Source organism: Natator depressus, chromosome 18 (genome assembly GCF_965152275.1).
Source record: "Natator depressus isolate rNatDep1 chromosome 18, rNatDep2.hap1, whole genome shotgun sequence".
NCBI classification, from domain to species: Eukaryota; Metazoa; Chordata; order Testudines; family Cheloniidae; genus Natator; species Natator depressus.
In genome coordinates, this window is record NC_134251.1 from 9,547,848 (window position 1) to 9,563,868 (window position 16,021).

The following is a 16,021-nucleotide window of genomic DNA, read 5'->3' on the forward strand; positions in this document are numbered from 1 at the left end:
AAAAGAATTCATCTATAAAGCTGGCATTGGACATAGAATGTTTCCATAACACTGCATTGCAGGCATATCCTACACTTCACATCTCTGCTCCACTCTGGAGTAATCAATCAAAGTCTCTAAACCAGATCGCTAATAGTTATCACCATATTTTCTTTTAATACAAATCCACTCAAAGTGTCTTATGACTTTTTTTTTTTTTTACCTGCAATGTTTGAATTCTGCCCACAGTTTCATGATTATTCTCCAGCAGACTCTTCATGTATGAGGCCATTCCTTGGCAAGAAATGAAAATTAAAATGACAGGGGTTTATATAATCTCTTTTTTATTACCTGGGGATTTTCTCACTTCTGGTCATTTACCAAAGGAATGTGATGATGCATGGAAAGGCCTAGCCAAGGGTGCCGTTTGTTTTGCTTTCTAAATCAAGAGCTTCAAGGTTGGCCTTTTTAATCCTAGATTTCACTGTCCTCACTATAGGTTCTATCCTCCCTTTTACAATGCTGAGGAGACCAAACAGATGTAAGAGAGTCAGAAAATGGCCTCCATGGAATCATCCAATGCCATCCCTCTTTACCAAATACGTGTGCACAATCCACGCTCTGAGAAGGGACGGGCCTGAGAGAAATCAAGGAACAGAGGCTCTACGTGGCATGTTCATCTCACAGATACATAAAACAAATGTGGGAAACAGCTTCAGGAGTTGATACTACTTGGAGCAGCATAACTTTTTGCCCTCCTCCTTCTCTCTCCCCCCTCCACGGCCTTTGTGACCCGTTACAATACCTGTGAGACTGGGAGTGGTTGTATGGCAATGGAACAAGTATTGCTACTAACGCAGGGAAGAACCTGGAGTCACACTCTGGTGGGGACACTATATGGAATGGGCTGAGACCCATGGGATCTTCTTTAAATCTATTGCTCAGGATTTTCTGACTTATGTGTGAATTTGAGGCCACCTGCTTTGCCCTTTCCATGCTGTCCTTCAGTCCTGAGGAGAAGATGCAGTTCATGCTTTGGTGCTCAGAAGTAGTGGGTTAATGAGCATAAATTCTTTCCTTCTGCTGTTTTCACACAGGAAAGGAACATACTGCCTATTCATTTATTTATGTAGTAACTAGTCTGTGATCAAGAGGGCACACCTACCAGCTATTTCACACTTCAATGGAGAAGCATATTGTCACTGGATAAGAATCACTTGCTCATACTGGAGAGGCAGCACTGGCTAGTAGCAAGAGAGCCAAGAACTCCTGGGTTCTTGTCCCAGTTCCACCAGTGACTCTCTTAAACCTCTCTGTGCTTCAGTGTCCTCATGTGCGACATGGCGCTAATAATTAGCTACTTCATATGTGTGTTGTGAGGAGTGTCATGTTTGTCAAGTGCTAAGTATCATTATTGGTATATAGATCCCAAAAATGCAGAGTAGATGTCGTTTTGGATGTGTTATTCAAGATACAGACAATTTATCCCTGTCATCATTTGCTAATTGGGTGAGGAAAACATATGCATACCACACCCATGTGGTTTCATGAGACACTGTGGTCTATAACATGCTACAGGGTATGTTTTAAGCTAAGAAAACTATAGCTATTTGAAGAGATCATGCAAAATAATCAAAGAAATCAATGGGCCAATACCTGCAACATAGCCACAATAAAATGTCCCCCTGAACTGAGGTTCATTTTAAGAACAGCCTGAAACTAGTACTTTCCCCTGAAAGGATGATCACAAAATGATGGTGTTGCTTAATGACGCTACCATTGTTGCTGTGTTTCAACTTATTTCTGCTTTGGGGATTCCTTCAAAAGAGGAGGAATCAACTTTCCCTTCGGTAAATGTCATTCTTAGGCCTTTTTGGCACTAAGTTTAAAACCATGCTAACCACAACAGCGTTTAAACAGTCCTAGCATGGTTTCCCTAAACAGTGTGGGTTCTCTTGCCATCCTCCTGCCTTCCTGCACCCTTTTAATTCAAATTGTATGAGTAGATACACTTTTTACAGCTCTGTAGGCAAGCACCATGTGAGCGAAAAGTTAATTTCTCCTCTTCTCAGTGCAAGGAATCACCTCTGGATCAGATTACATAATGTGAGTTGCATGACATGATGTACTGTTCTGCATCAAGACATAAAAAGCTGTTTGTTTTTCCACTCACAAAGTTAACTTATTTTCAGTAAATCAGAATAGAAACGGCTCTGTTTCACAATACAGATTAAAGTGGAAGGGAAAGACAGGACAATCTGTTACCTTGCACCACTGAGTTAAGATAAGGGGTCTGGCACTAAAACAGCTGGCAGTGCTAAATTCACTGCCAAGAGCCTTTTCTTTTATTACAAAAGGAAAAGAACCACCAAGATAGAATAACTGGCATGGAGGGAGATATGAAACTGCGTAAGAGCCAAAATATAAATAGTATATTTAGAGGGGCAAAGATCAAAATATGGTTTAGGTGATATCAACTGACTTTGGTATCAGTTTGGCCATAAATATAGGGATACAATAAGACAGATGGACAGAAATTGCTTCAGGATCTGATTCTTTTAATGCCATAGGATGAATAATGACCATAGCAGAAATCAGCTGATTTGATAATACCCAAGCACTTGCTAAACCCAAGAGATGCAGAGGGAGCCAAGCTGCAAACTTAAAACAAAACTTTCACAGTTTGGGAATGTCGGGAGCTAGAGTTTTGGTTTGAGCCATGATAAAGATAGTGACCAGCCATGCAATTTCCACACAGCTTGGACCCAGATCCAAACTTCCCCAAATTTGGGGATGTTCAGGGCTGGGGTTTTGGTTTGGAACTGTCTCTACTAAGAGGGTCTAAGAAACTGGAAGCCCATATTTATTAGTATTTTAAAGAGGAATTAATGATGATTGAAATGTTACTTTTGTCACAGACATGACTTGCAGGACAATAACTGCCTTTTAGGTTTCTCTTGTAAAAATGATCTTTATTACCCTGAATCACCTACTATTGAGCAAGACTTCTCCATGAATTTTTACACATTTGACTCTATATAAGTCCAGGGGAACGGAGTGTGGGTTTTAAGATACATTGCAACTATTAGTTAAATATTTTATTGTAAAATTAAGGATATTTAATAGATTGTTCTCAGTTTCCCTAAATAAACAACTTTAAAATATTGTATCCTGTGACTTTCTTCTTTTTTGCTAAATACTAAAATGACAATTTCTGTCTTTTTTGCCATGACTCATCCTATATTTTTGCCATAACCACCATTGGCCTTAACGATGATTTACAATGCTGCAGGTCTACAAACTTGTTCAAAATAATGACAGCTGGTATTCTCACAGGAGAATAAGGAAGCTAGGCACCCAACTATCATTGAATTTCAATAGGAGATGAGCACCTAGCTCCATTAAGCTCTTCTGAAAATCCCAGCTACAAATACTAAAAGGAGAGCTGGCAAGTCTAGTATCAGAACTATCTGTTGTGGTTTTGCTCACAACGTGTTCCTCATTGTTTTGCTTGTCTATTCAATTCCTCTGAGGAAGTATGGTATTGAAATGCACAAGAACCTTGCTTTCTGCTGCTCTCCAGATGTCCCCAGGTGACTCTATCTTCTAAGACACTGTAGTTGCTAAACCCAGCCTTAGTTATTGTGAAATACTGGGTCTAAGATTAATACGTGATAGTATTTTAAGCTGCATTTTGAACTCTCATGCTTAGTATATGGAAAAAGGTAAGAAAAAGAAAACCAAGAACCTTTGTCAGAACAAGACACGTCAATCCCCACATCATGAAGGAGCTGCTCCATTGCTTCTACCCATGAGAGTAAACTGCTTAGAATTTCAACTACTGGTGTGTGGATCCACAAGACAGAGGGGTCAATGCACAGATCTTGAAGGTTACAAATCTCTCTTTTCAAGCTACTGCTGCAATAGGAGGTATTTAAGAAAGCCTGAAAGACAATTAATAACAAACAATCCAAACCTTGTGATTATGGGTCATTTGTGTCTTAACACAACAGTTAATACAATAAACCCTTTACAACAAAATACATTCTATTATCACTACAACAATCATGTTCTGTTTTAAAGATGCCTATTTATGTATTGCAACAACTTTCAGGAAAGTGCTTTCTGTAGGATGTAATGCAACTTTGTCCACTCCATCAGATACTGCATGTGTACTGTGATGCATAGCAGGCCCTATCCTGCAACAGCCATTGCCATTGTTGTCTGGACTCAACTGGGTTTCAACCAACATTTCAGACAACTTTTGACACTTCTGTGATGGGGAATAGTTAGTGCTCCACAGTAAAACATATTTGTATCTCTGGTACTATTACCCCTAGCAATTTTTAGGGACCTCAGCCACAAACCTGTTTTGAGGTAGGCTATCTTTACACACACACACACACACACACACACACACACACACACACACACACACACACACACACACACACACACACACACACACACACACACACACACACACACCAAAATTATGTGATTTTCCACTCCCATACACTAGAAAAATTATCCAGGCCAAACCAAGACTATACTGTATCCTCCAGAGTCTTGCATCTAGCACTGAAAGTCACTGGGAACTCGGTGCCCAACTTCCTTGAGTTCCTTTGAAAATCCCAGTCTGCAACTTTTTCCCATCATCTTTGCTCCAGTTTCAATAAATACATTTTGCTCAGCAGTCTGCATGGCCAAAAAATGGGGTTTTCACATTAACAGTAAAGTTTGTTCAGATCAAATGGACAATGGATCATATTCTTCATACCCCGGTGTTGCACTGAAGAGCCTAACTTGGAAGATTAAAAATAATTAAAAAAAAGAACTGCATCTTTTTTAGAGTTGCCTGTAACATTTGTATTCACAGTGAATTCACATGCAAATGGCCAACCAGAGGTCTAACTTGCATTTGTACCTGCAATTATCATGATTTTGTTGTGTGCAGTTCTAAAGATCTGGGGCTCCCAGGCTCCCAGCAGCTTGGCAACCTGTCTGGCAGCCAGGAAGCCCAGGGAACCCCAGCTCCTTGGCAGCCCACCAGGTGAGATGAGAAGGAGCCTGGAAGTCCTGGGAGTTCCAACTCTGCAGCAGCCCACCACGCAGGCTGCCAAGGAGGCAGGGAGGCTAGGAGCATGGGGAGTCCCAGCAGGCAAGCTGCTGAGGAACAGGGGAGATGGGCAGGTAGGCGAGCTGGCAGGAAACAGGGTAAGTTTCCACTGGAATCCTGTTTGGTTTCCTTTGAAAGGTTCGCTGAAATCAACATGCTCCAGTGGAAAATTTTGCTTCGACTAATTGGCATTTTGTGATGGGAAAATGTTTCATCCAAATGTTTCTCTCCAGCTGTAACAACCACAAAGCATTGCCACTGATTTGTAGAGCAGGAGCACATCTCTTCAGTACCATATGCAGCAGATCTTTTCTCTGGTTAAACATCTAGATTAAGTCACTATTTAGGACAATCATGTGCAATATATCTGAATTATCTTCTAATTCACTTTCAGTATACAAAAAGCACTTAAACAAGTGACCTGGAATTCATCCAATGATTTCTTCAACATCTCAACACTTTCAGATACTTCCTTCTCTTCAGAGTCCTTGGAACTCATTTCCTCCTGTAATAACTTCTCCTCTTCATGATTCTGCAGATTTTCATTAGTGATCTGTCTTATCTTTTCCATTAACTGATAAAAGGGTATGAAGGCAGAAGAAGAAATAAATGCACAAAAAAATGGAAGACATTCCCATTTTCACTTGAAAAGAATGGCTTAGTAAATGTAAGCTTACATTTTTCACAACAATTCTTATTTCAGTGTAAAATAATTGACTAAAATAGTTTGGTGCTTTACTTATCACTAAGGCCCAGATCCTCAAAAGTATTTAGGTGCCTAATTCCCTTTGACTTCTGGCTAAATACCTTGGAGTATCCTAAATAACTTTAAGGATCTAGGCCCAAATTAATTTTTATGAGTTGGCTTAAGGAATATCCCATCAAGATATTAATCCCACCAAGAGGCCAATTTTCAAAAACAGCTTCTCAAAGCACATGTACATTTTGTGCTCTGAACTAATTTTCACCGCCATACGAAAGAATGTGTGTGCCAGCACACACACTCACACACACACTCAGGATTGCTGCATGCAAATGGAGTAGTTTTAAAGTAGTTAACTGCCAAATTTGTATGCTGCTCAGTATTGACTTCAATGGATGCTTAAATTTAAACACGTGCTTAAGTGCTTTGCTGAATCAGGGCCAGAGCACTCAGCACCTTGCAGGATCAAGGTGTCTCGAATGTGCAACCCAATTTGTCTCCATTTTGTAGAACTTCCATGCAGTAAGTGTCAGCAGCAGATCCTGCAGACTGAAATGACAGAGAAAATGAGCCTCTCCCCAAGTCATAGGCAAACTTTCGGAGTCTTGGAAATCTAGGATGCAAACTATAATTTGGTGCAAAATTTTACCCATCCTGAAATGTGTTTTCCTATTAAAGCATACTTGCTCAACCCCAGATTTGGAGGGGGAAATTATCACATTTCTTCTTAAATACAACAACGTTAGATATTGTTGATTTTTCAAGTGAAACCAGTACATCATTATATCTTAAACTACACCTTATTCAAGTGTTTAACTTAGATGGTCTCCTGAACCTAGATGAAGAAAGTGGTAGAGAGGCAGAAAGCCAACTCCTGGAGCAGTAAAACATTTGAATGTAACATTTTTCTTAAAGATGAGCTCCCTCCTTTCTTAATTGGTATTCCAGTGAAATAAAACTCAGATATAGCACCAGATTCATTTACCTGGACCGTACAATTTATCCATATAGTATTCAACTCGCCTCTCTCCCCACCAAAATTCTCCATTAAGGTACCTTAGCTCTGTACTCATGAGCATCTTTTGGACCAGCGTCATATGTCACCTTCGGGGGAGGGATAGTTCAGTGGTTTGAGCATTGACCTCCTAAACCCAGCATTGTGAGTTCAATCCTTGAGGGGGTCATTTAGTGATCTGGGGCAAAAATTGGGGATTGGTCCTGCTTTGAGCAGGGGGTTGGACTAGATGACCTCCTGATGTCCCTTCTAACTCTGATATTCTATGATAAGGTGTCTGTATGGAAAGAATCCCAGATGGGATGAGTACAGAGAATTACAAAATTACCTTTGTTTGTCAATTGGTAAAATGAGTCTGGAATGAGGTCCAACAAGATAAATATGTGTAAACAAACAAAATCAAAATGATCTGTTCCCTCAGTATCAGAAGCTCCCAAAATGTTAAAGCACCAAGAAGTTGTGTTTGCTGTCACCTGAACTAACCTGTTGATCTGTTACAGTCTCTGGAATTTCCACTTCTTGTGAATAGAAGATTTCAATCATTTGCCTTTTGAAACACTCCAGCTAAAGCAGAGATTGATAAAGTAAACAAAATCACTAACAGCTAGAGTCAACAGAAACTCCATTTGGCTAGTCTGCGCTAGTCCTGAAAAATCAATTAGGAGGGCACACCAGTTTAATAATTATGTTGTTCTATGAAAATTTTCAATAATTATAGAGGGCAGGAGTAGTAATTTTGAATTAATTTTGAAGGTATTCTGCCCATGATCATTGACCTTGGCGCCCAGTGACCACACTTGCCCTTGCCTTAGGCTATAAATTCAGCTCAAAATCAATTTTCTGTCAGAACAGTCCACAACAAACACTACTACTAAACTGTAAGTTTACACCACATTGATAGAATAGCCCTGTAGTTAATAATATTACTCATGTTGTCTACTAAGTTAAAGGATATAATCAACAGTGAGACACCAGGGGGATTGTTAAACCATTATCAGTGAATGAAAAGTGGTTCTTGAAAAGTGAATGCCATCTTTTGTAAGTACTGTATTTTGGAAGGAACGTGAAGAAAGTATGCATAAAAATAGAAACATAAATACATTTAAAAAACCAGAAAAAGGATCCCTATAATAATTCCTAAGCAAAGACAGCAAACAAAATACAAAACAGAATAAGAAAGAATTTAGCTACATAAGTAGTAAACACACAAGCAAAAGGATCCACTGAGGAACTACACTGGAAAGCTGATGTCCAAATCTGCTCCCATTAGAGTCAATACAAGTTTTGACATTTATTTTACTGTGAGCAGGATTGGGTCCACATTAACAGATGTGGTAAAGGTCAAGTGCTAGATGGGGCTCTTTGTAGCCTCTTGTTAACATTACAGCCCCAATCTGTAGGGAAGATTGAACTGAATTCTCTGCCTCTGATTGAGTCACCTCTCTGGATACTGCTAACGCACCTCTGTCAGAGATGATTTATCTGTGAAACTCATAAAAATGTTTCTGGAGAGCAAAGGCACCAGATTGCATCACACGTCAGATATTTAAACAATTGTCCAAAGATACCTCTACAAGGTCTTAACTCCTGGCCCTGCTAGCATTTCAAATTACACAAACTAGACAGATTGCTAGACTAGAACAGGTTGCTAGGTTTTATGTTCTGGGTGCGATTTTCTAAAGTAAAATTCCCATTGCCAGCACTGAAGGCTGTTGAAAATGCCACCCACTGTGTATTTTTCAGAAACGAATTATAAACATTTCCAATGAAGTGAGCTTAACACAACTTTGTTTGCTAGGTGGTATTTGTCTCTTCCCTTGGCTGTAACAAAACATTATCCAGTCTTTCATCTAACGCATCTACAAACACACGCACTCCTGGGACAAGGAGTTTGTAATCTGTGACAATTGTGTGGGTTCCTGTTAGACACTGGCAGGACTTCCCAGTGAAGTAGCTGTTACTAGGGGCCTGATATTTACCCTTTGCTCCATTAGTCACAAAACTAATGGATAATTAGCATACACCTGTTCAAAAAGTTACTGCTATAGCAGAGCTTCTCTGACCAAGGTCAACAGGATTTCTTTGCCGAGAACCTTGCTAACAACACTGGGCTATAGGCCACTGAGGAAGATGGGATGTGAGATGATGGCATAGTTTTATAACACTGTTCTATTATGATTGTCAGACCAAAAAATATTTCCCTGTCCATACCAGACAGGAAACTTTTCTGAATCCTGCTAGCAACCATCGTGTTTAAAGATGGTGGTAGCTGGCTCCGTTCTGTAAGGAGAGGGCCCTAAACTAAGAAATTAAACATTTAAAGGATTTGTAATTGCACCAGAGCAGATACTTAAACAGAAGTATTTTACAAAGGGGCTTGTTCTTCCTTGAAGTAAGTCAGGCAGCAGTTGTGGATGATTTGTGGGTGATGGAGAGGACAACAGAAAATAGAAGGAGCGTATGATGCCTATGCATCATATAAACACTAGCCATCTATAAATGAGATATGGAAACACACCTTGTAGTATAACCCAGCCATGACCTTCACAATTTGGAATTAATACCAATGTAGCAACCACAGAGTTCTGTGCTCCAGGTTTATATTTCCTCTGCGGCACTCTAGCTTTCAATAGATTTTATGGCTGTTATAAATCACTTTTTCCTAGAGAAACGCTCCTATTGTTAGCTATAATGCAGAGTACAGAGTAATGTTTCTTTTCAGCAACCCCTACCTGAGCTTTTGCCTGTTCCAAGTCAGCTTTAATGAGGCCTTCTCTGCGCCCCATCTCCTGTAACTGCAGACATTTCCTTTCACACTCTTTTTTCAGTTCCTCTTCAGCCTGAAACAATGAAAGCACTTGAATATCAAAGTGATACCGTATAATAATGCCATAATCAGATCTATCACTATTTCCTACAGAAATCTTATTAGAACAATAGAGTCCACATATAACTTTGGGTCATGCGATGTCACTTTTTATTTTTTAATTTGCAGTGCTGGGTACTTAAGCTGTTTAATATCCTAGCTATAGGTCATTGGTAGCTCATCAGTCATATAGTTCTAGCCACGCTGCCCATGGTTTTAAATTAAGTCACTGGTACTGAGCTTTTTGGGTCTCCTCTTGCACAAGATAAAAGAGTTACTGAATGTGCTTCATTCTACAGCCAATCTACAAAGAAAGGATTCCTGTAGGCTCCCTGACTTATGAGCAATATATAGACAACTCCTTGGATTCTCGACAGTACCAGTATACCTGATAAATCTAAAAAGGACATATCTAATTCTCCATGCATGTGTCATGTACCAGCTGGGTGGGTGGGTGCGTGTGCGCACGCGCATGTCTTTCCTCTACTGAATGTAATCAGATCTATTCAAGTACCAGCTAGTTTGCGAAGATCATACCCTCTAGTGGCTGGCCAGCAAATATGTTTAGTGCTCTAATACTATGGCCAATTAACAGAAAATGTCATTCTTTAGGTCAGGTGGCAGACACCTGTTTTCTAAGCGCTAACGGCTGTGCATGTGGTTTAAGCAGATGATCTTGGAACAAAGTACAGTTACAATTAACATCCACCGAATTGAAGGTAACAAAGTTGGAAACCACTGCTAGACACAAGAATTCTATCACATTCATGGAAAGTAAGAATTCTTTATTGCAGAGCAAGTAGTGAGATCAAAGAAATAAACATCTAGGCAATAGCCCTATAAACACATTAATGGGCCTTTCAAGGGGGCAGGATTATACTCAGGAACATCAGAATGGGTCTCTGCTTATCTGACTCCACAAGTTGCAGCCTGAGTTGCACAATAGTCTTGCTTTGGAAAAGGAGAGCATTATCAAGAGTTGTAGAAGACAGAAAACTGAGATGATACTGGGGGACTATACCAAAACACCACCCAAGAAACAGCGAGGAAGAGTAAAGGCGATAAGAGCAATTTTAGAATCCTTTGTAATGGAGAATATCACATTGCAGAAATACCATAAAAACATCTTAATTTTATTTTCATTCTAAGTCACTAAGAAAAATAAAAAAGCTATTTCAAGAAAAAAACGGCTGCAAGCAGAGTAGCTGTACATGTGCTGCAGAGACTAGCCCAAATCCTGAGCTGGCCTCTGCTGACACATTAGAACCAAAAGCAGGAACAGTGCTGCAGCATGGCTGGGCAAAGCGGCAAAGAATTTCCTTGGGGGGCATCCACCCCTGTATGTGTGCTGGGATGAGTCCTAATAAGCGGGTCTCCACAAAGGAGTGTGAAAGGGGGAAAGTGTCACTCACAAATAAACAAGAAGCTGCACAGCCCAAAGTCAGCACAGGAACTGTGCTATGGTACTTACCACCACAGTGGAGTCAGGGAATCCATTCCCAATCTCAAGACTGCGTTAGCCTGGAGTTTCACACTTTCCTTTTATTCAGAATTATAATTTCCTTTTCAGGACCGTACCTCATGAGAGAGAAGCTAGCAGGCAGAATGGAAATTTACCTTTGTTTTTTCTGCAAGCCTACTTGTTATGATTTCTTGTTCGGTGCAGTTCTTCTGCATTTCTCCCTGCAGCCCCTTCACTTGCAGCTCCAGCTCTCCAATGCGCTGTAAAAATCCCAATAAAATGGAATCAGCCACACAAAATAGTAAGTCACCCAATTTAATGAGATTATATTTCAATAAACCTCCTAGTTTCATTACATTAACTTCAAGACCTTTTTTGTTTTATTAAACAATCTGAGTAATTCAGTTATTGCATATCCTAAATCTTTAACTAATAAGAAATACATTTGCCCTATCTATCATTTTAAAGATATTGGATTTACAGAGATGGGTGAAAATAATCATTAGCTTATTTGGGAAATTAAGGAGTAACATTTCATTTACAGTACAAAACAGACAGGTTTATGGTTTCATTTACCTCTGATGCTTTGCTCTAAATTTTTAATAAATGAAAAAAAAACCACATTTACTAATCAATATAGTGATTGCCAATTGTAGTTTAAATCTTATTTCAAACAGAATTCCACTTCATAGAAAACTTCTATTAAAATATTTCCAGGAGTCGACATTTCTCCAATCTGTTGTGTAGTTACATCCCTTTCCACGACAAGACCCGGATTATAAATACAATTCGTAACGTGTCTAGTTAATTATTCTCAAAGGGGTGCAGAGTTTCAATTTGCTGCTTGCCTATATGCTAAAACAACCCAGGCAACTAAAAACTAAGAAAACTAACTCACATTTTGGTATGTAATTACTTCTCTCTCTCTGAATTCATGCTTCATTTCCTCTTTAATTCTAGAACACTGGAATGAACAGCAACCAAGGAAAAAATCATCACAAGCAAGGAAGATATGATCATTTTTATATTATGTTGAGCACACAGCAAAATAGTATGGCACCACAGTAAGGGCCCAGTACCACAGATTGCTGAGTGTCCTCAACTCACAATAAAGGAAATGAGAGAAGGGGCTGCTCAGCATCTTTCAGGATTGGACTTTTAGAAAAGCATTCCCTGTTTTAGAAAAGAAAAACAGAAAGACAATTAAGAGTTAACAAAGCTACATGAGACAAACCCCTTGTGCTTTTGAAAAAGAGTGCTATTGAAAATGCAGAGGTAAGGAAGAAAGGAATAGAAGAATTTTTGAAATGTACAAGATGATCAGAACTAGTGTTAAACAGAAATTTTAAAACAAATACATGAAACAACATGTGTATGTTCTGAGATAGTATTCTGAGCCCAGAGAAACTGGTTATATTTATAGGACCAAATGTTATCAGAAGTTCAGATAATGAGCCAGATTCTGATTGACACGTATATACAGACACATAGCAGAAAGCCCATGGCCATAGGGTAGCGCAGTGTGAAAATTGTATGCCCCGACTCTGGCTCTTTCCAGAACTCATGAAGAGGCTTCTCTGCAAGCTCCCCAACAAGGGAAATGATGGAGGGAAGTTCTGGGATGGGGCTATATGTAAGGACTCTATGTTTCCTGCATATAAGCATATGCCTCCTGGCCTGGTAAAAGAAATTACAGCCTCCCCATTCCCACTACAGCTGGGTGAATACTTGATTTTTCAGTTCCACAGGCAAACCACAAAAATCCCAAACAACTTTTGTTTCAGGTCAATGTGAAATGACAATTTTTTGTTTTTTCTTGTTGAAATGAAAAACAAACAAAAAATCATTTTGTGTAAACCAAAACATTTTGTTTAGTTTTCAAGTGCTTTAACCCTTTTGTTTTAGTGAAACTCAGCTATATTTTGAAACAAAGTTGTTTTGAAACAAAAAGTCTTTGACTTTTTCAGCATTATTTCCCCCATTTTTTTTTTGCAGTCAAAACTATTAGCTGAATTTGACCCAATTTGCTGAACAGTTTTGACTCACCCAAAATTGCATTTTTCAATAAACTGTTTGCTTAAAAAAAAAAAAATCACCCTGCTCTATTCACATTGCTATCAGGATTAACTTGAGGGGCCAACATGGGTGCTTTTAGCACAACATTTTGCAACTATTTGTTTTCCACAATCCCTAGAGCTCTATCCTGCAGCCCTTTTTCTCATCACTAATCTCACTGGTTTGAAAAGAACACCTCACACAACGCGGCCTGCAGGGCCAGCCCTATAATGCCATCAGTTTGAAGGAAATGTTGAATCTGTGCAGTGGAGTTTGTATGAGATGAAAGATCCCTGTCTTCTGTAGTGCTACCCAGAATCATAGCTAATCCTGAGAGGAGCTGAGTTACTCCTGTAAACTGCTAAGCACATCAACTCCTGTGTTCGGTGATGGAAGTGTATCCACACGGAGTCACACAGGGAGTTTAGGAGCTAACTATTTTTAAGAATTTCAGATGTTCTCACAATGAATCCTTGAGTCATATGCCTCCAACCATCAGCTACTTTGCGCCTTCCAAGTTAAAATTGAATAAACTGATCCAAAAATCTAACTCAGAAGGAAAGGAGAGGAAATACATTTCTTCATTTACAGACAAGAAAACTGGGTTACTTATAATTAATTGGTATTTTCCTGTTACAGCTGCCTGCTCCTTAGGAATTCTACAAGTATGCCACTGTGGTACGCCAGAAAACCCCACCAGTCAAACTCTCAATAGTACACTCTCATTCATGCACCACTGATTGCTTCTTCTCGTCTTGAAATATGCATCTTTCACAACTCATCCCTCCCATGTTTCAGCCAACTCAGTGCGATGTTAAGGGGGAAAGATCTGAAATGAAGGGGATGTGGACAGACAAGTGGGGATTTGGTGAACATTTCTTGGTCACAGAAATCCAATATGCATAGTTTTTGAGGTCTCCTTCCCTCACTGCTTGGGAACTACAAAGTAATAGTGTGGTTTTAGGTTACAATATTCTGTAATGCAGCCTGACCAAAATCAAGCATCTGCTCTAAATTTAATTTGATTATGCTGCCTTTGCAAGGAGTAGAAGCACAGCTTGAGGGTAGCATCTTTGTAAATATACAGGACATGTTTAGGAAAAAGCCATACCGCAGCTTTCTTAAAGAACAGAATTGAAGACAATCAGAAGTGGGCTTGGTTGTGAGACAGAGGCAATGATTGGATCTCAGACGTAGAAAATCCCTGTTTGGAAATAACCTGATGCGAGTGTTTTGGACAAGCAAACAGATGATTCATTGAAATAGCACCACACCACACAGTGGGAGAAGGTCTAGGAAAAATCACAGCGGGAAACTGGTAACTGAAAAAGAAGGATCCATAAAAACACTCTGCAACTTGCTGGTTTTACAGATGAACCTGTCTAGGTACATACCTGGCCCTCATCACTGTAACACCTGAGCAATGTGGCTCAGCTTTCCATTGACTTCTATCTGAGTTGGATCAAACCAGAAGCACCAAACAAACAACAAAAACAAAAACCACTCACTAAGGGAGAACAGGTGATGAGCTCCATTTATAGAGGCTCAAACCTAGGGTCCCAGAGTTGGATGAGGATCAAATTCAGGCACTGTGAGAGAGGGAGAATTTTTCCTGCTGGAAGGTACCTATATAGTAGCCCTTTCAGGAAGTATCAGACACCAGATGATGATGATGAAGAAACAGCTCTGTGATGAAAAGCTGAGACAGCAGCCAGATGAACTCTTGGAGAAGGGTTAAATTAAACAACTGCCACCATCATCAAAAGGTAGTAGTACTCTCCCGAAGTCCACCCATATCCCAAGATCTGCTCACATCCCAGAATTCTCCAATTCCACCACCAAAAAGAGGCACCACATTTTGACAAAGTGGTTTGAGTTTGCTTTCCTCCTAGTTGGCACGCAAACGTGCTCACATGCACAAATAAATCTACTCCCACCTGCTTGGGCTTTTCTTCCCTCCCCAAGGCTTCCTGATAGGGTGTCCAACCCATCAGGGAATATGCTATTCCTCTTAGGTGGCTGGAGGAACCATAGAACTCTTCTCTCAGACTGAACTAAGAAGTTCGCTGGTGAGGTTGCTGAGTAGTTGATTTGCTCTTCAGGGTACAGGGCATGCGGGATGGCTCTCTTGCACTCTTGTACCACGAAGATCAGTGGCTGCTCCCACTGGATTTGGGGACAGGCAGCAATAGCATTAAGTGGGAAGCCAGCAAAATTTTGAATTTGGCACCATTGTCTCTTGTGAATGGATAGTTGTGTTGTCGTTACTATAATATGGCCACAACCGAGCAGCAGAGCAGTCAGAGTAGCACAGCAAAGGGAGTGAGCAAACCTGTTGGACACAAGCTTATATACGCTTTCTTTGAGAGGATCTTGGAGAGGTTCACTGAACTGGAAGAGAATGACCATGCAGACTAGGAAAAGGATTTTCACTTGATTGAAAAAAAGCACTGTTGCTAAAATTGGAAGGAGGAGAATTAAAAAAAAAGACATATCGGCTAGCGCCTGAGTTTTTCACCTGCCTTGCAGTAAGGGGGTGTACTTTTAACAGGAACTCAGTGCTATTCAGTGGAATTCACCATGCAGGGCAAGTGGGATTCAATGTGCCAGAGCCACACAACAATCCTCGAAGCACATCTACATGAACAGCAGAATGAAATTTGAGACTGATACAGAAACTGCATAGGTAAAATTGAAGTCTGGCATAAGAGGATGAGACACTGGTATGTCAGCACTGAAATCAGGTGGTGTGATTGAGACTATGTAGACATACCTGAGCTAGCTTTAATCTAGCTAAATCAAAGGTAGCTCAAGTAACAATA

At 39.9% G+C, this 16,021-nt stretch overlaps 1 protein-coding gene across 4 annotated transcripts in view; it reads right to left on the minus strand.

Annotated features, from left to right (window-relative positions):
• Positions 1-16,021, minus strand: part of FHAD1 (forkhead associated phosphopeptide binding domain 1) — a 60,217-nt gene that overhangs the window by 25,977 nt on the left and 18,219 nt on the right. For 2 of the 4 annotated variants that reach the window (XM_074934062.1, XM_074934066.1), the window contains 7 exons: positions 12,043-12,108; positions 11,300-11,404; positions 9,549-9,656; positions 7,300-7,380; positions 5,520-5,672; positions 3,728-3,923; positions 203-273 (listed from right to left, as the gene is read on the minus strand). In XM_074934062.1, coding sequence (XP_074790163.1) covers positions 203-273; positions 3,728-3,923; positions 5,520-5,672; positions 7,300-7,380; positions 9,549-9,656; positions 11,300-11,404; positions 12,043-12,108 — 780 coding nt within the window. The remainder of the gene's footprint in view (positions 1-202; positions 274-3,727; positions 3,924-5,519; positions 5,673-7,299; positions 7,381-9,548; positions 9,657-11,299; positions 11,405-12,042; positions 12,109-16,021) is intronic. The other 2 variants (XM_074934065.1, XM_074934064.1) reach the window with 2 other exon arrangements.